The 25,271-nt window shown below is 47.8% G+C and overlaps 1 protein-coding gene across 1 annotated transcript in view; it reads right to left on the bottom strand.

Moving 5' to 3' along the window:
- LOC138674084 (uncharacterized) overlaps nucleotides 1-25,271 on the bottom strand; it is a 223,925-nt gene that overhangs the window by 60,045 nt on the left and 138,609 nt on the right. The window contains exon 11 of the mRNA XM_069762030.1: nucleotides 24,807-24,861. Coding sequence (XP_069618131.1) covers nucleotides 24,807-24,861 — 55 coding nt within the window. The remainder of the gene's footprint in view (nucleotides 1-24,806; nucleotides 24,862-25,271) is intronic.

Here is a 25,271-nt window from a genome sequence, read left to right as displayed (position 1 = left end):
GCAGCGCGCCGATACAGTTACCTTCTGCAGCAGAGCAGGGAGAATCGATCTCCCTGCTCTGCCGCCCACTATGGGGCCCCTGAGCAGGCCGGGGGTGGCCCGGTGCCAGTAGTGGGCCCCCTGCCCATCACTGCACTGATGACGAAGGAGCACTGTGCTCCTTCTCCCATCATCCCCCTGTCAGCGCCTGGCGTCACCGACGCCGATGTTGACAGTGGGCACGATGACGTCACCACCCGACGCCCGCTGTCAGAAGATGAGTGGGAGGTCAGAGCACTGCTTGAACAAGGAGGAAGAGAGGTGAGTATTTATTTACTGTTTTTTTTAATGGGTTCTGCCTTATACTTCAGGATCTGCCTATAAGGGGGCAGCCTTATACTTCAGGTTCTGCCTATATGGGTGCTGCCTTTTACTTCAGAATCTGCCTATGGGGTGCTGCCTTATACTACAGGATCTGCCTATGGGGTGCTGCCTTATACTACAGGTTCTGCCTATGGGGTGCTGTCTTATACTAAAGGGTCTACCTATGGGGTGCTGTCTTATACTACAGGGTCTGCCTATGGGGGTGCTGTCTTGTGCTATAGAGTCTGCCTATGGGTGCTGCTTTGTGCTATAGAGTAGGCCTATGGGGATTAGATTATAATATATGGAGTCCTATGGGGAGTGCATTATACTATATGGAGTCCTATGGGGAGAGCATTATACTATATGGAGTCCTATGGGGAGTGCATTATACTACATGGAGGCTTATGGATAGTTCATTATACTATATGGATACCTATGGGGAGTGCATTATACTATATTTAGGATGATCTGGTGCATTATACTACATGGAGGCCATCTTGTGGGCTTTCATACAGTGTGGAGATTACAGTGAAGGGGCCATCATACAGTGTTGGAGCCATCAAACAGTTTGGGGGCTACTAAGGGGTCAGTATACTGTTTGGATGGTACTATACAGTGAGGGGGCATTATACTGTATAGGGGAGCTGTACAGGGGGGCAGACTCGGAACATTATTAAATGTAAAGTGGGCACTTCTTGTTATAGGGGATCTCAGGTTACTCTGACTATCAAAGGGGCACACATGGCAATATTACTTTCTAGGGAGCAAAATGTGGGCTCTGTTTTCTAGGGCACTTGCACCCAGCATTACTATATTATATAGGGGTGCTTTAGAATTTAGAAAGCACAGAGAACCGCACAGCAGGTGCAGTAATAGGGACACATACGGCAGCAGCGGCTCAGTATTGGGGTATCAGGGGCAGTAATAGCGACACATACGGCAGCAGCAACAGCTCAGTATTGGGGTATCAGGAGCTGTAATAGGGACACATACGGCAGCATCGGCTCAGTATTGGGGCATCAGGGGCAGTAATAGGGACACATACGGCAGCAGCGGCTCAGTATTGGGGTATTAGGTGCAGTAATAGGGACACATACGGCAGCATCGGCTCAGTATTGGGGTATCAGGGGCAGTAATAGGGACACATACGGCAGCATCGGCTCAGTATTGGGGTATCAGGGGCAGTGGTAGGGACACATACGGCAGCAGCGGCTCAGTATTGGGGTATCATGGGTAGTAATAGGGACACATACGGCAGCAGCGGCTCAGTATTGGGGTATCAACAGGATGAGGAGTTTGCGCAGGTTGGGAATAGATGGTGATGGGACTGGAATATAAGAAGTGAAATTTGTCTTTGTTGTATTCTCTGCAGATGAGTCTTGGCTGGACGAAATTGTTATGTCGGTCTATGCCAGATGGAAAAGACGGGAAAAGTGAACGATTCCATCAGAGAACATGAGCGGTAAGACATTATCTGTAACTGTGCTGTGATCTCTTATATGTTCTGTAGGACTGGTGTCTACCACTGACCATATGGCGGTAATATCCATGTTGATCGTTATATAGAGATTATCTTCATTAATAGCGCAGCCATCTGCTGAGTTCTCCTCCACTATTAGGGCACGTCACCGAATTGTAATGAAGATTACGTAGTTAGGGGCCCACTCAGAAGCTTGGCCCCCTGAACCAAAACCCTAGCTACGCCTCTGCCATAAGTATTACACACAGACACTGATATCTCCAGTACTGGAAAGATCAGAACGTGTGAAAGAGCCCTTAAAAGCATTTATGATTTGATGAAGACCCTTGAAAGCTTTAAATAGTGTTTCCTTGGTGTATAGCTATGTTCACACGTTGCTTTTTGCAGCTTTTTTTTCTGCAGCCAAAACCCGATCTCCTGGCAGTAAAAAATCTGCAAACAAGAATCAGGTTTTGCTTGCTTATTTTCTTGCTGTGTTTTTTTGCTGCGTTTTTCAATATTCCAAAGTTCAGCTTTGCTTCCATCATAGAAACATGAACAATGCAAGGTGTTAGTCTACCACAGCAAGACATATGTGAAACCAAAAAACATTTTTCGAAAAAAGTTTGCTCATGTAAAAACAGTGGAGAGTGAGGGCAGAAGTTGAATTGATCAGGCATAGTTTATCTAAGACATTAGTTGGGCCATTGAGTTGGTCAGAGATTGTTCAATTTCACACACTGACAGAGGATTGAGATGCTCAGGCTTAGTTTATTAGGTTAATAGCATTAATAACCTGTCTGGCACCAGCACTTAGCTGAACACTGTGGGGAAAAATAAACTTTATTTCCCCTAGCGGCATTCTGATTTCACGGGACGGCGACGGCGCTGGTTCAGAGAGACAGCGTGGCCCGGACTGACAGCTGGCCCCAAAGTGGAGTCAGTGTCAGTAAGGCCAGTCTCACACGTCCAGATAATTCCGGTACCGGAAAAATCGGTACCGGAATTATCCGTGTCCGTGTGTCCGTGAGCTCACGTAGGCCATCCGTGTGGCACACGTGCGGCAGCCGTGTGCCGCCTGGGTACCACACGGAGCATGCAGGAGACAGCGCTAGAGATAAGCGCTGTCCCCTGCATCTGGTGCTGAAGCCGCCATTCATATCTTCTCTGCAGCAGCGTTTGCTGGAGAGAAGATATGAAAAATCCTTTTTTTTTAGTGTTTAAAATAAAGATCCCTGTCCCCAACCCCCTCCCACCCCCTGTGCGCCCGCCCGCTATTACTAAAATACTCACCCGGCTCCCTCGAAGCGTCCTCTCCGCGCCGCACCTTCTCCTGTACGAGCGGTCACGTGGTGCCGCCCATTACAGTCATGAATATGCGGCTCCACCCCTATGGGAGGTGGAGGCGCATATTCATGACTGTAATCGGCGGCACCACGTGACCGCTCATACAAGAGAAGCTGGCGCTGAGAGGAAGCTGCGAGGGAGCCGGGTGAGTATTTTAAACTAAAAAAAAAAAAAAAAGCATTTTTCATATCTTCTCTCCAGCAAACGCTGCTGCAGAGAAGATATGAATGGCGGCTTCAGCACCAGGCTGGGGGGACAGCGCTTACTGTAGCGCTGTCTCCTGCATGGCACACGGACTGCACATGGACAGCGTCCGTGTGCAGTACGTGTTTTACACGGACCCATTGACTTTAATGGGTCCGTGTAATCCGTGCGCTCCCACGAACATTGACATGTCTCCGTGTTTTGCACACGGACACACGGTCCGTGAAAACACGCTGACATGTGCAGAGACACATTGATTTCAATGTGTCTACGTGAGTCAGTGTCTCCGGTACGTGAGGAAACTGACACCTCACGTACCGGAGCCACTGACGTGTGAAACCGGCCTAAGTGTCATGGGCGCGGTTAGGCTATGTGCACATGTTCGGGTTTTTTCACGTTTTTTTCATGTTTTTTCATGATAAAAACGCTATAAAAACTCATTAAAAGTGCATACATTATGCATCCTATCATTTAGAATGCATTCTGCATGTTTTGTGCACATGATGCGTTTTTTTCCGCGAAAAAAATGCATCGCGGTAAAAAAAGCAGCATGTTCATTAATTTTGCGGATTTTCTGCGTTTTTCCCGTTATTCTATGCATTTGGGAAAAAATGCACCAAAAACGCGTAAAAAACGCATGCGGATTTCTGGCAGAAATGTCCGGTTTTTGTCAGGAAAATTTCTGCAAGAAATCCTGATGTGTGCACATACCCTTAGAGCCACTGCTCTGCATACCCCTTGGCTTAAGAACACTGCAGAATGGAACAAACTTAATTTTCTCCCCGCAGCGATCAGCTACAAAACCTGCTTTTTTCTCTGCAGCTTTTTTACTGCTAAGAGACCAGGTTGTGGCTGCAGAAAAATAGCTGCAAAAGAGCAACATGTGAACATAGCCTTAGGGCAGGTGCTGACGAGCGTATAGTCTCTCATCTGAGAAAATAGGGTCAATTATGCAAATTCCACTCTGATCAAACTCTGGTCAGTGATCATGGTGTGCTGCGGTTCACTTGGATAAGGAGATCCAACCTGGAAATCTGGCCTGCAGAGCGAAGCAAGCAGTGCTAAGGGGGAGGGATCGGCTGCACCAAAACAGGCAGGAAGAGGCAGTGGGGTAACCAGAGGGAGAATGCGGTCAACTGTTCCGCACAGCAACGACACTCGTGAATTTCTCTGTCAATGAGTTAGGTGTTCCCCAGTCTGGGACTTTTTTAAAGAGAATTCTGAGACAAGATAAATTGTCATTTGCAACCTGTGCCAAGCCAAGATCAGCAGGGGCATGACCACTAAGATCCCGACCACCATGATCAGGCATATGTCATCTAATCAACCGACTCAGTGTGCTGAACACCTGGGTCCATGATTGGAGACAGCACTGCCAGTGGGTGACACCACCTCTTCCCCTGTGCTAGGTGCTTCACAGTCCCATGTCTATGACACTGGCGCACATGCCTTCTGCCTTCCACCTGTCCTTGCACATTATGACGCAACATCATCAGGAACTTACAAATCCTTGTCCCAGCACACCGTTCAGCTGTCCCTACCCCAGGCCTTGGAACGAAAGATAAACTTTCCCACCACCTACCCACAGACCTAAGGGCTAAACTGAAGCACCCGCCAGGGCCTAAGGGTATTCGGTACCAGGTCCAGTGGTCATTAAAGGTGAAGTCACGGTGGCAGTGACCCAGTCTGTGGCCCTGGGAGTCCAAATTAAAGGGAATGTCTTTAAAGGGGTTATTAGAAATAAGAATGTTTGCGGTATTCAGTCAGGGGTGACCAACGCTGCTTTAAGGGGTCCTCTGTGAAGTGATGGCACTGCAGCAAGGATGGTAAATGGCTTCCCACAGGGCTGCCAATGTATTTGGCAAAGAGAGTGTGGTGCCAGAAATAGTCAGAGGACACAAGGTTGCAGTCCCTTTACCTGTTTTACTTGTGGTTTACGGCCACAGTCCAGGGCACGAGCAACAGGTGACTGTGGAGTCCCTTTGCCAGGTCAGAGTGGGAGCCTGCCTCTATGCACTGTATAATAGTCCCTTGCTGCCTATGGCTTCTTTCAAGGTCCTCTCTCACTCTCTGTCCTGGGACAGTTCCTGCATGTTAGGCAACGCAAGCCGTTTTATCGGGGTTTCTATTTACGGTGACTCTGGGCTCTGTATGTTGCTGTACCTCAGTGTGTAGGTGTGGGCAAGTTACTTTCAATAGCCTGAACTCCGGTTTCTGGTGTGGGGCATACCGTCCCACACAGCCTCGGACCCCCGGTGTCGGGCTCCTGCGCTTCAGTGTGGAGGGAGCTCAGTCGCAGCTCCCTTGCAGCTCCTCACTTCTCCTCTGCTCCGTCATCCTCTGTCTCACACAAACTTCAGACTGAGCTAACTAACTCCTCCTCCAAGCCAGAATATATATATATGTAGGGAAGCTCCCCTGAAACCGGGTCCAGAGCTCCCCCTTCTTGCCTTGAATCAGAACATTTTGCATGTACAGGTTATCTGTCAAAGTGATCCTCCTCATTTCCAGGCATGGCATCACCCTCCCTGAGAGGAGGGCAGTACCACTGTGGTACCTGAACTCCTGGGGTGCCACAAAATGGTCACATTTCCAGGCTGCTTGCCATGGAAATGTTGCCTTTATACTTGGTGACACACAGGATTTCCGCTGACTCATAGCAGCAGCTTTCCCTCAGTACTCGGTCCCAAGTCGCCACTTTTTATCCTGCTCTGGCTTCTCCACTTTGTACCACCATGTGTCCAGTAACATCACCTGTGCTTTTACCAATGCGGTTACTCGGATTCTCCACTTAACGACCGACATGTGTACAAGTGCTTGTGGCCAGGGACACAAAATTTCCCTGATGGCACACTGGTTGAATATTCTGGAGGCTGGCGTGGAGTCCCACTCTGGCATGGCACATGTGCTCCCGATGCTGAGGATTGCTGGCCCTACTTCTATCAGGGTTTCACCCACATCATAAATCAGTTCCTAAACCACCGCCTGCTTCTAATCCTTCATCTTCGATGTGTTATCTCAGAGCATGTTGTCCACATCAGCGTGAAGCTGGAGGCTTTGCAGCACTGCCTTAGCGAAGCGGCAACAGGCTATGCTGAAATGCTGAAAATAATTTGTCTGGAAGCAAAATAAACACACCACAGCAGAGTTAAAGGAATAGCACATGAGATAGATCTTTGGCTTTTGCCGCTGAAGCTCCAACCAGACATGGTCGTGTGTGATAATGGGCGTAGCCTGATGCCAGCTCACCCACTGGTGTTCGACGTGCTCTCAGGCTGGAACTCCACACTGCACATGCTGGCAAGGATTTGTGACAGCAGAGGCCAGTTGCAGAGTACAAGCTCTAACACGACCGTCTGTATTCTGGTCAGCCTTCAGACATAACCACTTAAGAGCAGGCATGGATGTCTGACATTTGTGTGGTTCTCCTAGACTTTGAGTACTACACAAAGGGAGTCCCTACCTTCAAGGGTACCCCCAAGCTAAGGAAAGACAGGGCTTCCCCTAGCCTGAGGGGCAGTTCAGGGGCCCAGATTCCTAATCTCCTGTCTTCCTATTTTCGTCTCGTGACAGTACTTTTTTCCTCAGTCCTCAAAACTACTGTTAAAAGTGAAAGTAGCTGTGGACAATTGTTTTTTTCCTCTTCTGCTTTTGTGGATTGCGGGTCTTCAGTAAACTTCATTGACTAGAGGTTGGTGGCCCATTGTGAGATGGGGACCGTCAGGTTGGACAAGCCCATGGGAGTGGTGGCTATTGACTCAACGCCTTTCACCATGGACGGGATCTGTTCCATTACCAAATAATTGGTCCTTAAGGTGGGGTCTGTTCATCTGGAGCATATAGCTTGTTTCATTCTGGACAACCTCCCTGCAGGTTTGGTTTTGGGGCTTCCTTAGCTACAATGTCATAATCCAGTCATTGACTGGGAGGCCTGGGAGATTGTTAAATGGGAATCCAACTGTGAAAACAAGTGTCAGAATTCAGTGTCCGTGTCTTCCGTTGGTCTGGAGGGTATTCCGGAGTACCTGAAGGACTTCGAGGATGTGTTGTCTGAAAGTCAGGACGAGGGGTTACCACCACACCGCCCTTTTGATTGTGCCATCGACCTGATTCCAGGGGCTAAATTGCCTAAGGCCCAATTGTTTAACCTTTCTGGTACAGAGCGGGCCGCCATGAAAAAGTACATATCTGAGCGTCTCTACATGGGGCATATCTGCCCTTACGTGTCTAATAAAAAAAGATGGTGGTCTCCGCCCATGCCTTGACTTTCGGGAACTTAACAAAATTACTGTAAGAAAAACATATCCCCTCCCACTCATTCCTGATTTGTGTAATCAATTGTCTGGGGCCAAATGGTTTTGAAAACTAGACTTGCGGGGACATATAACCTTATCCGAGTGCTGGAGGGGGATGAGTGGAAATCTGCGTTTCTCACCTCAGAAGAACTGTTCTAAAACTTAGTTATGCCATTTGAGTTGACCAATGCTCCTGCGGTCTTCCAAAACTTCATCAATCATGTGTTCTCTGATTTTATTGGGCAGTTTTTAGTTATATACTTAGATGACATTCTGGTTTATTCATTTGATAAGCAAACATATTGGTCACCTTCGGGTGGTTCTTCAAAGACTCAGGAAGAACCAACTTTTCGTTAATCTACAGAAATGCTTCTTTTTTGTCCAGGAACTGCCTTTCTTGGGGTTCATTTTCTTTAGTTAGGGGTTTTGTATGGCTCCCAAAAAGGTGCAGGCCATTATCGATTGCGGGCAGTCCCGGGACCTGAAAGGCTTCAGTGTTTCTTGGGATTCGCCAACTATTATCAGAGGTTTATTAAAGGGTTCTCTCAGGTGGTCAAGCCCCTCACCAACTTGACGCAGAAGGGGGCTGATGTTAAGAACTGGTCTGCCTCAGTAGTAGCAGCATTTCTGACCCTGAAAAAATACTTCATGACTGCCCCAGTTCTGGTTCAACCAGATCCTTCTGAACCCTTTGTGGTGAGGCTGACATCTCGGAGGTGGGGGTGAGGGCAGTGTTGTTCCATGGGCCTGCCACTTTGACCAATCTCAGACAATGCGCCTTCTTCTCCAAGAAGTTCTCCCTGGTGTAAAGAAATTATGACGTGGGTAATCGAGAACTTCTTGCGGTTAAGTTGGCCTTTGAAGAATGGAAGCATTTTTTGGAAGGGGCAGTTCTTCCATTACTGTAGTTCCTAATCACAAGAACCTGGCTAATATTGAGTCTGCTAAAAGGTTGACCCCTAGGCAAGCTAGATGGTCACTTTTTTCCCGTTTCAGTTCTCGATCACTTTTGATCCAGGATCCAAGAATGTGAAGGTCGATGTCTTGTCTCGGAGTCTTGTTCCAGTTTCCAGCTGAGCTTCCATCCTCCATTCTTCAATCCTGGGTGGTGGTGGCTGATTTGTCAGCAGGATTGGAAAGGGAGATTCGGGAAGCCCAGTCTCAGGCTCCCCCATCCAAGCCAGTGGAAAAATTGTTTGTTCCTGTTCAATTTCGACTCAGAGTCCTCCAGGAGTTCCATGAATCGGCGCTGAGTGGACATTCTGGGATTTCGGCTACTCATGGGGCCATTGCGAGAGCTTTTTGGTGGGCATCACTTACGTCTGATGTGAAGAAATTTGTATCTGCCTGTGAGGTGTGCCCGCGCTAAGAGCTCTCGTAACTGGCCGGCCGGGAAATTGGTGCCTTTGCCAGTTCCTGATAAACCATGGACACATTTGTCCATGGATTTTATCACCAATCTTCCTTCTTGCAAGGGTAATACTGTCATCTGGGTGGTGGTGGACAGATTTACTAAACAAGCACACTTTGTACCCTTAGTGGCACTGCCCTCTGCTGAAACTTTGTCTAGGTTGTTCGTTCAACATGTGGTTCGTCTGCATGGTGTACCCTTGAATGTGGTGTCTGACTGTGGTGTGCAGTTTGTGTCCTGGATTTGGAGGGCATTTTGTAAAAGGTTGGGTATTGAGTTGTCCTTTTCATCTGCATACCATCCGAAGTTCAGTGGTCAGACCGAATGGACCAATCAGTCGTTAAAGCAAATTTTGGGCTGTCTGTCCACTTCCAGTCAAGATGATTGGTCCGATGCCTTGCCTTTGGCAGAGTTTGTGTTTAATAACTGTGTTAACCACTCTATTGGTACCTCCCCTTTCGTCTGTAATTATGGATACAATCCACACTTTGGGAAGTTTTTGCCATCTGGACTCCGGTTGCCCGGGGGCTGATTTAGCTGTACAGCAGTTGGGGAATTTATGGCGGGAGGTCCAGAAGAATATTGGGGAGGCTCAGAAGAAGTTTAAGATTTTTGCGGACATGAGACAGACAGTGGGACCCACCCTTCGGGTTGGGGATAAAGTATGGCTGTCTACTAGGAATATTAAGCTTAAGGTTCCTTTGGCGAAATTGGGGCCTAAGTTTATTGGTCCTTATGAGATCACAGAGGTGGTTAACCCAGTGGCATTTCAGTTACACCTTCCAGTGTCTTTTAAGATTCCCAATGTATTCCATAGTGCCCTGCTGAAACCATTGGGGGCTGTGGAAGAAGCAACATTGGGTCCCTCGCTGCCTGTATCGGTGGATAGTCAGGAGGAATTTGAGGTGGAGCACATCATGGATTCCCAGTTAGTCCTCCCTTCCCTCCAGTATCTTGTGCACTGGAAGGGGTATGGGCCTGAGGACCGATCCTGGGTTCCTGCCCGATCAGTTCATGGCGATCATCTGGTGCGCTCCTTTCATGCCTGGTTTCCTGGAAACCTGGGGGTCTGGTGGCCCCCCGTTGAGAGGGTGAGTACTATCATGACTCTGACAGGATAGTTCCATCTCCATCCTGGTCAGTTCAGGGTTAATTCTAGTCTGCCTCTCTTTGGTTCTGGGGCGGCTATTTAATGTTGGTAGTTACTGGGTTTGGTGTTGGTGATACTTCCGTATACTCGGTTTGTGGCTGCTGACAAAGGTTACTCGTCTGTAATTGCTGTACCTCTGTGTGTGTGAGCTTTTGCTGTGTATGACTTGGCTTGACCCCTGACTTTTGCCTCTCTATCCTGCATTGTACTGGTTTTCTGATCCCTTGGCTTGTCTCTATTTACTCTCTGTCTTATCCCTAGGTACTACACTCTTATCTGACTTTTGACCCTCGGCTATAGTTTGACTACATTTATGTTCTGTGCCCTGTACTCCGTGCTCCCAGCTGCCTTCCCTGGCCGCACATGCGGTGACTCTGCCCCCTGTTGTCACTTGACTGCTTTGTTCCAAGTCCTGTGCTCACTGCTTAGTATCAGGTCCTTGTGCACTGCGTGCTTGTTCCCTCACTCCCTACGTTTGTTCCCGTGCCCTCTGATAGCGCTCCCTAGGCTGCGCCAGTGACACCATCGGTGTCATTACAACAGCAGTTCATTCTTCAGTGTTTTTTTAGCCTGAATGGTCTCATCTTGGCACCGTCTAGGTTAAAAACTATTAATTGCCTAGATAGATTAAGGCATGGGACAGAACGACGGACAGGTATGGTACATGGTTGTTTTTTATTTATTTATTTATTTTTTACAGGAGACTATGGCTTCAATGGAATGGGCGTTCGGTGAGTAATTTTGTTGTTCATTATTTTATGTTTTTTCAGGAGACGATGGCTTCAATGGAATGGGCGTTAGTTAAGTATAAATGCGTTTGTTATTTTTAAATAGAAAAAATAAAAATGTTTTTTATATCAAATAAAGGACTTTATTCTGGCTGTGTGTTTATTTACAATACAACTATAGGATTAGCAATGCATCTTATGCATCTTATAGACGCCTCTCCATTACTAACCTATAGGCTTAATGCCACCGGACAATACAAAGGTGACATCAACCCCACAAATATGAACCCCCCTTGATGCCACCATAGGGCAAGGGGGAAGCACCTTTTATACGGTGGCTGCGGGCTGCTATTTTTAGGCTGGGGAGGTGAATATCTATGGCCTCTTACCAGCCTGAGAATACCAGCCCCCATCTGTCTGTTTTATCTTGGCTGGTTGTCGAAAATTGGGGGAGACTCCAAGCCATTTTTTTAAATTATTAAAATAATTTATAAAATGGCATGGTGACCCCTCTATTCTTGAAAACCAGCCTTGATAAAGCTAACAGCTGAGGTTTACAGCCCACAGCTATCAGTTTTTTTCTGGCTGGTTATCAAAAATAAAGGGGAACCCACAACTTTTATTTATTTATTTATTTGTAGCGCAGGTGCCAGCTGATGGATACTTTCATCAGTCACTGCCTGCTCTTGCTGTTATTAGCGGCAGCAGGTGTAAGCTGATTGGAGTAGCAGTCCCATCAGCTATTGCCTGTGATTGGGGGTAAACTACAAAACCTCCAATCACAGCTGTGGGCTCACACTGTCATATAACAGCGTGGGAGCTGCAGCTCTCTGACCGGCAGTAACCACCGATCAGAGGCAGGGTTTGCCATGCTGTCATTAACAAGACAGAGTCACAAACACTGGATCTTCAGGCCTCTCGTTCACATGAATGGGTTTGGGTACTATTCTGTTTTACCTGAACTGAATGTGTTTTAACTATTCGACCGATCCCACCAGACCTGAACATCCAGGGGTTTGCCCATCTCTAGCAACTACACTTTAAAAATATATGAATGAGGTCTGACAATTGTTGACTTTCAGGGGTCTACGGATGACTGGATGACCCTTCTTATAATTTGTTCCTTGCTTTGCACTTTCAGCAAAGCTTTTATGAGTGTAGAAGTACATCAACTATACTTTCAAAATATTTACATTCCAAAATAATTTCTGGAATGTAAATATTTAACATGGTTATTGTTACATTATGGTGGTATGTAAAACTTCAACAAAGCGTAGAAAATTTTTGCTTGATTCAATTACTCACCCATAGAGTATTCCATGCTTTGTTGTACATTTCTGTGGTAAATAACACTCCAAAAAATCATTGAAAATTTGGTCTGGATTCCATTAGTCATCCATCTATTATTAGGTGCTTTGTGTTAAATTACGGTGGTATATAACACTCCAAGAAAAGTTCAAAAATGTTTTATGGATTCAATTAGAACATACAGTTTAAAGGGAATCTGTCACCTCATTTTGGCCCTATAAACTGTGGCCACCGCCATTAGGGGCTTATCTACAACATGCTATAATGCTGTAGATAAGCATCTGATGTAACCTGAAAGATAAGGAAAAAAATTAGATTATGCTCACCCAGGGGCGGTCCTGTGCTGTCCAGGTCTGGGTCCGACGCCTCCAATCGTCATACGATGTGATCATCCTCCTTGCTTCTGTTGCGGCTCCTGCGCAGGCGTACTTTATCTGCCCTGTTGAGGGCAGCGAAAAGTACTACAGTGCGCAGGCGCCAGGAAAGGTCAGAGAAACCCGGCGCCTGCGCACTGCAGTACTTTATGTTGCCCTCAACAGGGAAAATCAGTAGGCCTGCACAGGAGCCGCAACAGAAGCAAGAAAGATGACGACATCGTATGAAGATGGGAGGCGCCTGACCCGGACCGAACAGGGACCACCCTTGGGTGAGCATAATCTAACTTGTTTTTCTTATCTTTCAGGTTACATCGGGGGCATATCTACAGCATTACAGAATGCTGTAGATAAGCCCCTGATGGAGGTGGCCGCAGTTTATAGGGCCGAATGAGGTGACAGATTCCCTTTAACACAGTTCATATTACATTACAGTGATATATAAAACTCAAAAGAAGCTTTTTGAGTTTTATATACCACTGTAATGTAACAAGAACCTCATTAAACTGTGTGGATAAATAACTGAATCCCAAAAAATTTTGAAGGTTTTTTTCATATAAAGCCTTCAAAAAATTGTATTGATTCAATTATTTATCCATACAGTTTAACCTGCTGTGTGTAGTATTACAGTGGGTTAAAATTAAAAAAAAAAAAAAGCAGCTTGGCCTGGTCAAAAGATTTTTGTTCAAAAATGGACTATAGTCATATACAGTGGGGCAAAAAAGTATTTAGTCAGTCAGCAATAGTGCAAGTTCCACCACTTAAAAAGATGAGAGGCGTCTGTAATTTACATCATAGGTAGACCTCAACTATGGGAGACAAACTGAGAAAAAAAAATCCAGAAAATCACATTGTCTGTTTTTTTTAACAATTTATTTGCATATTATGGTGGAAAATAAGTATTTGGTCAGAAACAAACAATCAAGATTTCTGGCTCTCACAGACCTGTAACTTCTTCTTTAAGAGTCTCCTCTTTCCTCCACTCATTACCTGTAGTAATGGCACCTGTTTAAACTTGTTATCAGTATAAAAAGACACCTGTGCACACCCTCAAACAGTCTGACTCCAAACTCCACTATGGTGAAGACCAAAGAGCTGTCAAAGGACACCAGAAACAAAATTGTAGCCCTGCACCAGGCTGGGAAGACTGAATCTGCAATAGCCAACCAGCTTGGAGTGAAGAAATCAACAATGGGAGCAATAATTAGAAAATGGAAGACATACAAGACCACTGATAATCTCCCTCGATCTGGGGCTCCACGCAAAATCCCACGCCGTGGGGTCAGAATGATCACAAGAACGGTGAGCAAAAATCCCAGAACCACGCGGGGGGACCTAGTGAATGAACTGCAGAGAGCTGGGACCAATGTAACAAGGCCTACCATAAGTAACACACTACGCCACCATGGACTCAGATCCTGCAGTGCCAGACGTGTCCCACTGCTTAAGCCAGTACATGTCCGGGCCCGTCTGAAGTTTGCTAGAGAGCATTTGGATGATCCAGAGGAGTTTTGGGAGAATGTCCTATGGTCTGATGAAACCAAACTGGAACTGTTTGGTAGAAACACAACTTGTCGTGTTTGGAGGAAAAAGAATACTGAGTTGCATCCATCAAACACCATATCTACTGTAAAGCATGGTGGTGGAAACATCATGCTTTGGGGCTGTTTCTCTGCAAAGGGGCCAGGACGACTGATCCGGGTACATGAAAGAATGAATGGGGCCATGTATCGTGAGATTTTGAGTGCAAACCTCCTTCCATCAGCAAGGGCATTGAAGATGAAACGTGGCTGGGTCTTTCAACATGACAATGATCCAAAGCACACCGCCAGGGCAACGAAGGAGTGGCTTCGTAAGAAGCATTTCAAGGTCCTGGGGTGGCCTAGCCAGTCTCCAGATCTCAACCCTATAGAAAACCTTTGGAGGGAGTTGAAAGTCCGTGTTGCCAAGCGAAAAGCCAAAAACATCACTGCTCTAGAGGAGATCTGCATGGAGGAATGGGCCAACATACCAACAACAGTGTGTGGCAACCTTGTGAAGACTTACAGAAAACGTTTGCCTCTGTCATTGCCAACAAAGGATATATTACAAAGTATTGAGATGAAATTTTGTTTCGGACCAAATACTTATTTTCCACCATAATATGCAAATAAAATGTTAAAAAAAACAGACAATGTGATTTTCTGGATTTTTTTTCTCAGTTTGTCTCCCATAGTTGAGGTCTACCTATGATGTAAATTACAGATGCCTCTCATCTTTTTAAGTGGTGGAACTTGCACTATTGCTGACTGACTAAATACTTTTTTGCCCCACTGTATACTGTAGAACTTAGTTTGTGTGCAATTTCGTTGGTTTGAAATAAAAAACAAAATTGGCCTGCTACAGGTGTACAAATTTGGTTGTTCAGAAATGGACTATTGTCATATATGCTGTAGAACTTGGTTTGTGTACAATTTAATTGGTTTGAAATAAAAAAACAAAATTGGCTTGCTACATGTGTACACATTTTTTTACTTGGTACACCATCCCCAGCCACCACTATTTCTCCTGCTATGGCATCCTCACCTTGTACCAGCACATGTCCAGGAACATAACATGTCCTTACCAATACGGTTACTGGGATTGCCAACTTAACAACCGACAAGTGCTTAAGGCCAGGGACACCGAGGATTGATGGCCCTACTTCTATCAGGGTTTCCTCTACCTCCTACATCAGCTCCTGCACCCCCTCCTGCTCCTCCTCATCCTCCATTTCCAACATGCTGTCTCAGAGCATACATCAGCTGGAAGTTCTGCAGTACTGCCTGAGTGAAGCAGCTACAGGCTTTACTGAAGCTAATTTGTCTAGGAGACAAACTGCACACCACAACACTGTTTTTGAAAGGTATAGCAAACCAGACAGATCTGTGCCTCTCGCCACTGAACCTACAACAATGCATGGTGCTGTTTGATAATGGGTGTAACCTGATTAAACATGAAGCTTTGCATGCATACCAGATGGAGGACAGGGAGATACTAACCAGCCCAGCCTCATCTCATCTGCTCAGTTTGGATTGTGTAAAAATGAGGACGTGAAGGCTGAGGAGGAACAGAAGCTGGCAAGTACCCACACAAGCTTTGTCCCGTCTCTCCTACATGGATGGTCTGAGAAGTGGATTGATGAGGAAGAGATGAGGAGTTGAAGAGTAATCATCAGGGTGGAGACATCTGTACAACCTGGTAATCACCACTACCAGATTGTACAGATGAGTAGTGTTGAGCATTCCGATACCGCAAGTATTGGGTATCGGCCGATATTTGCGGTATCGGAATTCCGATACCGAGTTCCGATATTTACCGCATATCGGATACCGGAATTGGAAGTTCCCAGAATTCAAACTGCACGAATTCAGCCAATGAGGAATGATTGCAAGTGTGGGCACATCCTGTTCAGCATGGTGGGCATGTAACTACTGGCAAGGCTGTGATTGGCTGCTGAAATGATGTCATGATGCACTATAAAAAACGCTGCCGCCATTTTGCGCTCACTCTGTTGTGAATTCAGTTAGGGACAGGACGCTGTGTTCTGACTGAGGGCCAGTTGAGATAGCGATTTGCTTCATTGCGCTTTTCCCATGCTAATTTAGCAACCGCTGTGTGATCACCTTGCTTTTGCCTTGCAGCACTGTTTTCACAGCGTTCTGCAAGGTCTGTGTGTGTGTGTGTGCAGCTCACTCTGTAGTCTGTGTACAGCCACAGCCGGTTGTATTCAGCTCAGGGTGCGTCACTGCCTCATACCGTAAAATACATTGTCCTTTTTTGCTAATAGTGCAGCCTGCTGCACATTTTTTCAAAAATTTCCTATTAGTGGCTTTCCACCCGTATCCAGCTAAGTTGTGGAAAAACACTACATAGGATAACATAGAGGAGGCTTTTTGGGCCTTGCAGCGCCGTTTACGGCTGTCTGCACGGTCTCCGTGTGAGTGCAGCTTGCCCTGTAGTCTGTGTGCAGCCACAGCCGGTTGTATTCAGCTCAGGGTGCGTTACTGACTCATACCGTAAAATACATTGTCCTTTTTTGCTAATAGTGCAGCCTGCTGCACATTTTTTCAAAAATTTCCTATTAGTGGCTTTCCACCCGTATCCAGCTAAATTGTGGAAAAACACTACATAGGATAACATAGAGGAGGTTTTTTGGGCCTTGCAGCGCCGTTTACGACTGTCTGCACGGTCTCCGTGTGAGTGCAACTCGCTCTATAGTCAGATCTGCCCCCCAAAAAAACAAATAAATAAAGTTCACCAAACACACCACTTTACAGTTGTGTAGGCTACATTAGCTCATAATAAAGTCTAGTCCACACTTTAGAAAGTTAGTGTTTCTTATACCTGTTAGGAGGAGCTGTTCAGGAATAAGCACACTAAGCCCTTAGTACTTTTCTGCTTATCTTTATCTGTCAACCAAGATGAAGAGGGCAGGGAGTAAGGCACGTGGGCGTGGGCGCGGAGCAGGGAGAGGACGTGATGATTCTGTGCCTGCTGCGGGCACCGGTGATTCATCATCACCCAGTTTCAGCAGGGAACAGTCCTTCATGCGCAGCTTTGTAGGAGAGCGCCGTACACCGCTGCTGCGTGAAGATCAAATTGAAGCAGTTGTCGGATGGATGGCAGCTAATGCATTGACTTCAATTAGTGCCACATGCTCTCAGGCACAGAGCACTGGAGAGCAGCCATCTGTCTCTTCACCACCTGCCAAATTGCCCAGGCAGTCAGAGAGCCCAGGACAGGAGTCGTCTCTACTTCTGTTCTCTGAATCTCTTGGCTTTGAAACAGGGGGCCAGCCAAGCAGCATTGGAGAAATGGAAGAAGAGGCAGTGTGCAGTGATGCCCAACAGCTTTGTCTCTCTGACTCTGAAGAGGAGGGTGGGCCAGTGCCTCCGGTCACCACACCGCAGTACGCATCTGATGATGAAACTCAGGTGCCACTTTCTGGCGCATACTGTGCTGCCGAGACTACCCAGGAGGAGCAGTTGGTGGCAGAGGGTAGTGTAGATGATGAGGTCCTTGACCCATCGTGGCGTGAGGTACAGGAAGGTGGTGGGAGCAGCTCTGAGGAAGAGATTCCCTGAACGGGCCAAAGAGGGAGAGGGAGGGGGAATACTGCAGAGCCTGTAGCCTCCACTTCGGCACCCGTTAGGAGCATGTCTCTTCCAAAAGCCAAAAAGGGCGCTCCCAAGACTTGCAGTGCCTGGTCCTTTTTTGACACAGTTGCAGATGACATTTGCTTTGTCAAATGCAAGCTGCGTAATCAGAAAGTCAAAGGAGGGAAAAATGTCAGCAACCTCAATACCACAAATATGTGGAAATATGTGCGGAACAGGCATGCGGTGGAGTTACAAAAACACACTGAAGACCTAGGCCAACCAACAGCGGCAGCTACCACCTCTTCAGCTCGTGTTGCCTCTTCCTCCAGCTCACACACAGCTGGTTCGGCTTCCTCCCAGGATCACCATGGAAGAACCTCTGGCACTGTTGTCCAGAGACCCACTGTAATTCCACCCACAGCACCATGTTCCCAGTAATCCTCACACTCCCAGCCCAGTCTACAGCCATCGGTAGTACAGGCATGGGAGAAAAGGCGGCCATTCTCGGCAAACCACCCCCGAGCACAGGCTCTGAATACAGGCATTGGCAAACTTCTGTCACTGGAAATGCTCTCATTCAGGCTGGTGGAGACTGACAGCTTCCGTGACTTGATGGCATTGGCAGTCCCACAGTACAATGTGCCCAGCCGCTTTTATTTCAGCAGGCAAGCCGTCCCTGCCCTGCACAAGCATGTGGAGGGACACATAAAACACGCGCTACTGAACGCAAGGTCCACCTCACCACCGATGCGTGGACCAGTCAACATGGACAGGGGCGATACCTTTCCCTCACTGCCCATTGGGTTAATGTTGTTGAGCCGGGTACAGATCGTGCGAGTGGCGCAGGACGTGTCCTGCCCACTCCAAGGATTGCAGGAATCCAGTCTGTACGCATTGACTCCTCCTCATACACAAGTTCCTCAGAATCATCGCTGCAGGAGCCGTCACAGTCCACCTCCACATGGACCCGTGAACGTTTACCTGTTACGACCGACATGAGCACAGCCATGGCCAAACGTCAACAGGCCATACTGAAATTAGTTTCTTTGGGGAATCAAAGCCACACAGCGCAGGAGCTCTGGAATGCCATCAAGCAGGAGAGCGATGTGTTGTTTGTGCCAGCGAATCTCCAGCCAGGCATGGTAGTGTGTGACAATGGCTGAAATCTGGTGGCAGCTTTGGCCCTTGGCAACCTCACTCACATCCCATGTCTGGCACATGTGCTCAATTTGGTTGTGCAGAGTTTTCTGAGGGACTATACGGATCTTGATGCACTGCTACACAAGGTCCGCCTAGAGTGTGCTCACTTGCGGCGTTCCAGCACGGCAAGATCGCGAATTGCAGCTCTGCAGCGCCGATTCCGCCTTCCGGAACATCGCATCATATGTGACCTACCTACCAGGTGGAATTCCACGTTACATATGTTGGAGCGGTTGTGTGAGCAGCAGCAAGCAGTAATGGAGTACCAGCTGCATCAGGCGCAAAGAAGTTGCAATCCGCGCCGTTCAGACTTCACAACCACAGAGTGGGCCACTATGAAGGACGTCTGCCAGGTTTTGCGTCCCTTCGATTATTCCACGCGGATGGTGAGTGCAGATGATGCACTAGTCAGCATGACTGTCCCCCTTATCTGCCTACTTCAACAAACACTGCAAGCGCTAAGGGATGATGTTGTGGAAGAGGTGGAGGATGAGGAGTCAGCATTTCCATCAGCTTCTGGACAGTCAGCGCCACGTGGTTCCTCACAAAGGCGTAGGCAGGGGACACTTTGTGAGGAGGATGAGGAGGAGTCAATGGAGGAGGGTGGGGTGATGAAGAGCGGGCAGAGATCACGCCTCAAGCAGGGGACAGCGTTTCTTGGCCAGTTGGCAGTCTGCAGCACGTGGTTGATTTCATGCTGCAGTGCCTGAGAAACGACCGCCGCATCGACCACATTCTCAACATGGCTGATTATTGGGTGTACACTGGGACAACGTACAAAACCTCATCACACCGTTGACCCGGGAGCGTAAAATGCGGGAGTACCAAGACACACTGGTGAATTCCAGCATCTTCTCCAGTCCAACTGAGAGCAGTGCTGCTAGTGCTTTACAAAGCAGCTCAGTGCGTCGAGGCAGTGGAGGAGGCTCTGCACAAAGAGGGAGCAGAAGCAGTGCCTCTGCCCAAGGCAAGACCAGTATGGCCCAACTGTGGCACAGTTTTGTGTGCCCGCCCCAAATGTCTACACCATCACCGGCGGCTCCAGTCAGCAGGAGGCAACAGTTCCGTCAGATGGTGACAGACTACATGTCTTGCCCTCTTACTGTACTCCCAGACGGCTCTTCCCCTTTCAAGTTTTGGGTCTCTAAGCTGGATACATGGCCAGAGCTAAGCCAGTATGCATTGGAGGTGCTGGCTTGCCCTGCGGCTAGTGTCTTATCGGAACGCGTCTTTAGTGCCACAGGTGGTGTACTAACAGACCGTCGCATGCGACTATCCTCCGATAACGTTGACCGGCTTACTTTTCTGAAAATGAACCAGGCCTGGATCTCGCAGGAATTTGCCACTCCTCTTCCTGATTAAATAATTGGGTGTCTACAGTATCCAGGTCTCCTGTTGTGTTCATCTTTCTACCACCTGAACTGTAATTCCTGGGCTCCAACACTGCCAGTTGAGGCTCAGAAGTGCCGGCTGCACAGTCAAAACATACGACCCAGTGTTATTGGGTTTCAGTAACGTCAGCTGATAGCCAGCTGTGTAGCCGGCAATGTGTCCTGCGACCTCCACGCTGACACAACAACTGAAATTTAAGGGAACCTGTCCCCCCCCAGGCATTTGTTACTGAAAGAGCCACCTTGTGCAGCAGTAATGTGTCAGTGGGGTTCAGCAACGCCAGCTGTTCCCCTGCTGTGTAGCCGGCAACGTGTCCTGCAAACGCCACGCAGACACAACAGACCTAAAACTGCATCCAGTGCAGGCTTTGGCCTACACTCTGCTCCTCTCCTCCTCCTGCTGACCCTGGGCTCTAACACTGCCAGTTGGTGCCCAGAAGTGCTGGCTACACAGAGCAAAACACCCGCCAATGTGTCAGTGGGGTTCAGCAACGCCAGCTGTTCCCCTGCTGTGTAGCCGGCAACGTGTCCTGCAAACGCCACGCAGACACAACAGACCTAAAGCTGCCGCCAGTGCAGGCTTCGGCCTACACTCTGCTCCTCTCCTCCTCCTGCTGACCCTGGGCTCTAACACCGCCAGTTGGTGCCCGGAAGTGCTGGCTGCACAGAGCAAAACACCCGCCAATGTGTCAGTGGGGTTCAGCAACGCCAGCTGTTTCCCTGCTGTGTAGCCAGCATCGTGTCCTGCAAACGCCACGCAGACACAACAACTGAAATTAAAGGGAACCTGTCCCCCCCCAGGCGTTTGTATGTATAACAGTCACCTTGTGCAGCAGTAATGCTGCATTTGTACAAGGTGGCTCATTAAGTTATTCTCCTTGCACACGTCGAACTCAACACGTAAAAAATGTGTCCCCTGAGACCATTAAACCGTCCCTGAGGTGTGACTTTCCTTTTTAATGACACGCAGCAACCCCCTTGGTAGCACTGCCCGTCATCTGACATCATTGGTTGGCTGGCTGCGCCTGTGCATCCGCCCTGCCCGACACATCGCCCCTCGGTGTCTTATTTATTTTGACTGCGAGGGTGTGATTGTGGGCATGAGCAGTGCATATCTTCGCCTGTCTTCACTCATCTGCTTCCGCCTTCTTCAGACTGTGCGGCTTCATGGCCGTGGCATGCGATAAGGGATCAGCTGACGCCGCCCAGTCTGAAGCAGGTGTAAGGACATGAGTGAGAGGTGAACATATTTACTGTGCAAGGCCATGAATCCCAGCCCCGCAGTGTGAATTAATGAAAAGACACTGCGGGGCTGGGATTCATGGGCATCGCGAACCGCACCAGCCGACATGAAATGAGGTCAGAAGACGGGCAGCGCTAACAGCGCATGGCCAAGGGATAACACAACAGCGCAGACAGCAAATAACGATGCTCAGGAGGCTGCGCCCAGCGCCAAGGTGGTATTTTTGACAGCTGTGCTGCATCTCATTAAGAAGGCAAGTCACACCTCCAAGACAGTTTGACTGTATAAGGGGCTAAATTTTATACGTGTTTCATTCAGCGTGTGCAAGGAGCAAAATTTAAAGAGCAACCTTTTACTTGTGCAGCATTACTGCTGCTGCACAAGCTGTGGCTCTTCTAGTTTGTAACGCCTGAGGGGGGGTTAAAGGTTACCTTTGAAATTGGTTCAATTAGGCTTTGGCCTACACTCTGCTTCTCCTGCAGACCCTGGGCTCTAACACCGCCAGTTGGTGCCCGGAAGTGCTGGCTGCACAGAGAAAAACACCAGCCAATGTGTCAGTGAGGTTCAGCAACGCCAGCTGTTCCCCTGCTGTGTAGCCGGCAACGTGTCCTGCAAACGCCACGCACACAAAGCTGCCTCCAATGCAGGCTTCGGCCTGCACTCTGCTCCCCCTGCTGACCCTTTGCTCCAACACCGCTAGTTGGGGCTCTAGGAAGACAATCTTGAATAGGTCCACATCCTGGTTCCAGCACCGTCAGCTGGTTCCGGGCAGAGCCATTGGCTTAGGTGCCTCCTTCTGGGTATCCGAGTTCCGCCAACGTGAGGCGGTCCTTGGTAGTGCTTTTTAGCACGGGTACCTCCTGCTTAGTAACCGGGTTCCAGCAACGTCAACTGGTCCTCGGTCGTGCCATTGGCTCTTGCACACTTGGGCAACGCATCCGGGTTCCAGTACCGTCAACTGGTTCTCGGCAGTGTCTTTGTCACGGGTACTCCCTCCTGCCCAGCCTGGTTCCAGCAACCTCAGCTGGTTCCGGGTAGTGTCAAGGTCACTTACACGCCTATACATTGTCCCGTCGTGTTGTGGTCGGGTTAGCCAACTCCATGGTGCCTCCAGTTTAGGAGCTTCCTATGTGGGCTGCGGGAAGTGGCAATCAAGGCTGGTTCTGTAGTGCCAGTAGGCCAAGCTCCCCCTGTAGGACTGTTGGTGTTCGGTAACTGCGGCAGCCTCGCGGCCTAGCTGTTCTCTCTTCTCCTGTGGACCTTCTGCTCCACATCCTGGTTCCAGCACCGTCAGCTGGTTCCGGGCAGAGCGTTTGGCTTAGGTGCCTCCTTCTGGGTATCCGAGTTCTGCCAACGTCAGGCGGTCCTTGGTAGTGCTTTTTAGCACGGGTACCTCCTGCTTAGTAACCGGGTTCCAGCACCGTCAGCTGGTCCTCGGTCGTGCCATTGGCTGTTGTACACTTGGGCAAGGCATCCGGGTTCCAGTACCGTTAGCTGGTTCTCGGCAGTGTCTTTGTCATGGGTACTCCCTCCTGCCCAGCCTGGTTCCAGCACCGTCAACTGGTTTCGGGTAGTGCCAAGGTCACTTACACGCCTATACGTTGTCCCGTCGTGTTGCGGTTGGGTTAGCCAACTCCATAGTGCCTCCAGTTTAGGAGCTTCCTATGTGGGATGCGGGAAGTGGCAATCAAGGCTGGTTCTGTAGTGCCAGTAGGCCAAGCTCCCCCTGTAGGACTGTTGGTGTTCGGTAACTGTGGCAGCCTCGCGGCCTAGCTGTTCTCTCTTCTCCTGTCGACCTTCTGCTCCACATCCTGGTTCCAGCACTGTCAGCTGGTTCCGGGCAGAGCCTTTGGCTTAGGTGCCTCCTTCTGGGTATCCGAGTTCCACCAACGTCAGGTGGTCCTTGGCAGTGCTTTCTGGCACGGGTACCTCCTGCTTAGTAACCGGGTTCCAGTAACGTCAGCTGGTCCTCGGTAGTTCCATTGGCTCTTGGACCTTCGGGTAGCCATCCGAGTTCCAGTTCCATCAGCTGGTTCTCGGCATTTTCTCAGCCTTCTTGTACCTTCTGCTACATTTCCAAGTTCAAGACCCTAAAGACGACGACCCGGAAGACCACCCCTAAGATGACGACGACACCAGAGACGACAACCACTGAGATGACGACGACCCTGGAGACGATGACCCTGAAGACCACCCCGATGAAGACGACGACGACACCGGAGACGACGACCCTGGAGACGACGACATGGAAGACCAAGAAGCAGATGAACAAGAGGCTGCAGAACAAAGAGCAGAAGAACATTAAGCATAACACTTAATATCAGAGCAAAAGATATTATCTAAATTATAAGCAGAAGAAGACTAAGCAGTGTATGGGGGTGAGTCCGTTCCTCCTCGTGGTGCCCCTGGATAAAGCCTGATGCTGTAGGCCAAACTGAACGCGGAAAAATGTAAGTCTTTTGTGACAGGCAGAACGGAAGTTGTAATCTTCAAACTTTTATAGATAACAACTACAGGAATACATTACCCATTAGGCATTTAAGAAATTCCCTACTTTTCAAACTGTCCATATTACTTCTATAGTTGTATTTTTTCTGATTGAGCATTATTTACTGGTTAACTTGGAATTACTACTTTGGACAATATTGTGATTATACTGTAAATTTCAAATCTGCATATACGGTTCTATCTTAAACTTACTGCGGGATTATCCCTGAAATGTTATGTTAAGTGATTATTCATAACATGATGATCATATGCAGTTGTTAATTTCATGCCTTTTATTGAACTTTTTTGCATTCTCCTGAACTTTTTCTGTACTTTTCTGCTCCCTGGTGTGATGTGGGCTCATTGTCACTCTTTACCTAAAAAATAATTTTTAATAATAATTTTATTTGCACGTTGGTTTTTAGATACTGCAGGCATTTAAAAAAAAAAAAGACAAAAAAAGTAATACGGAGTGCAGGTAACCTCTGAGAAAGTGAGCAGCTGTGGTTTTTCCAGCACGATCTATGGATATTGAAGTGACAGTTTACCATCAAGAAGCTTAGTGAAAAATATAAATAAATATAAATATGTTTCAAACAGTGTTACTAAGATTTCCTATTTATTTATTTCTCTATTTCTGGGAAGTGAAAACAATTTTTGTGTTCTATATTCAAAATACTTTCGCAAATATTAAATTTACAAAAATGTATCTAAACATAATAATAAAATAAGATGCATGCTCACAGAAAGGCCTATTTCTTCACATATTTTCTGACTTTCATACGACTTTTGGAAAGATCTGTAATAAAAGTAAACAAGGCATGATGTGTACAAGGGTAATGTATCAATCATTAGCAAAAAACGATACGTGATTAACCAGACGACATAAATATTATTTTTACAATGAATGCAATTCTGTATATGTATGGTATGGATAACCTCATGTACACAGGATTCCAGATATCCAATGCCCCAGGATATACTCTTTGGCTTTTTGTTTGGCTATCAGATCTTTGCTAGTCTCTATTGACACACCGGAAATGGCAGGAAATGGATCCCTGCTGTGGCCAGTGATTTGATGAGCAGATATTTCCTGCCATTTCTGGCCTGTTGAGACAGGACCGAGAAGTAGAGACCAATGGGGCAGAAGTAATAGTCAGAACTGGAGCTGCAGAATATTGCTGAGTGCGAGAATCACTTATTTTATTT

The sequence above is a fragment of the Ranitomeya imitator genome, chromosome 4 (genome assembly GCF_032444005.1).
Source record: "Ranitomeya imitator isolate aRanImi1 chromosome 4, aRanImi1.pri, whole genome shotgun sequence".
Taxonomy (NCBI): Eukaryota; Metazoa; Chordata; class Amphibia; order Anura; family Dendrobatidae; genus Ranitomeya; species Ranitomeya imitator.
Note: the sequence above shows the minus strand (reverse complement) of the source record. Positions and strands in the feature narration are given on the sequence as shown.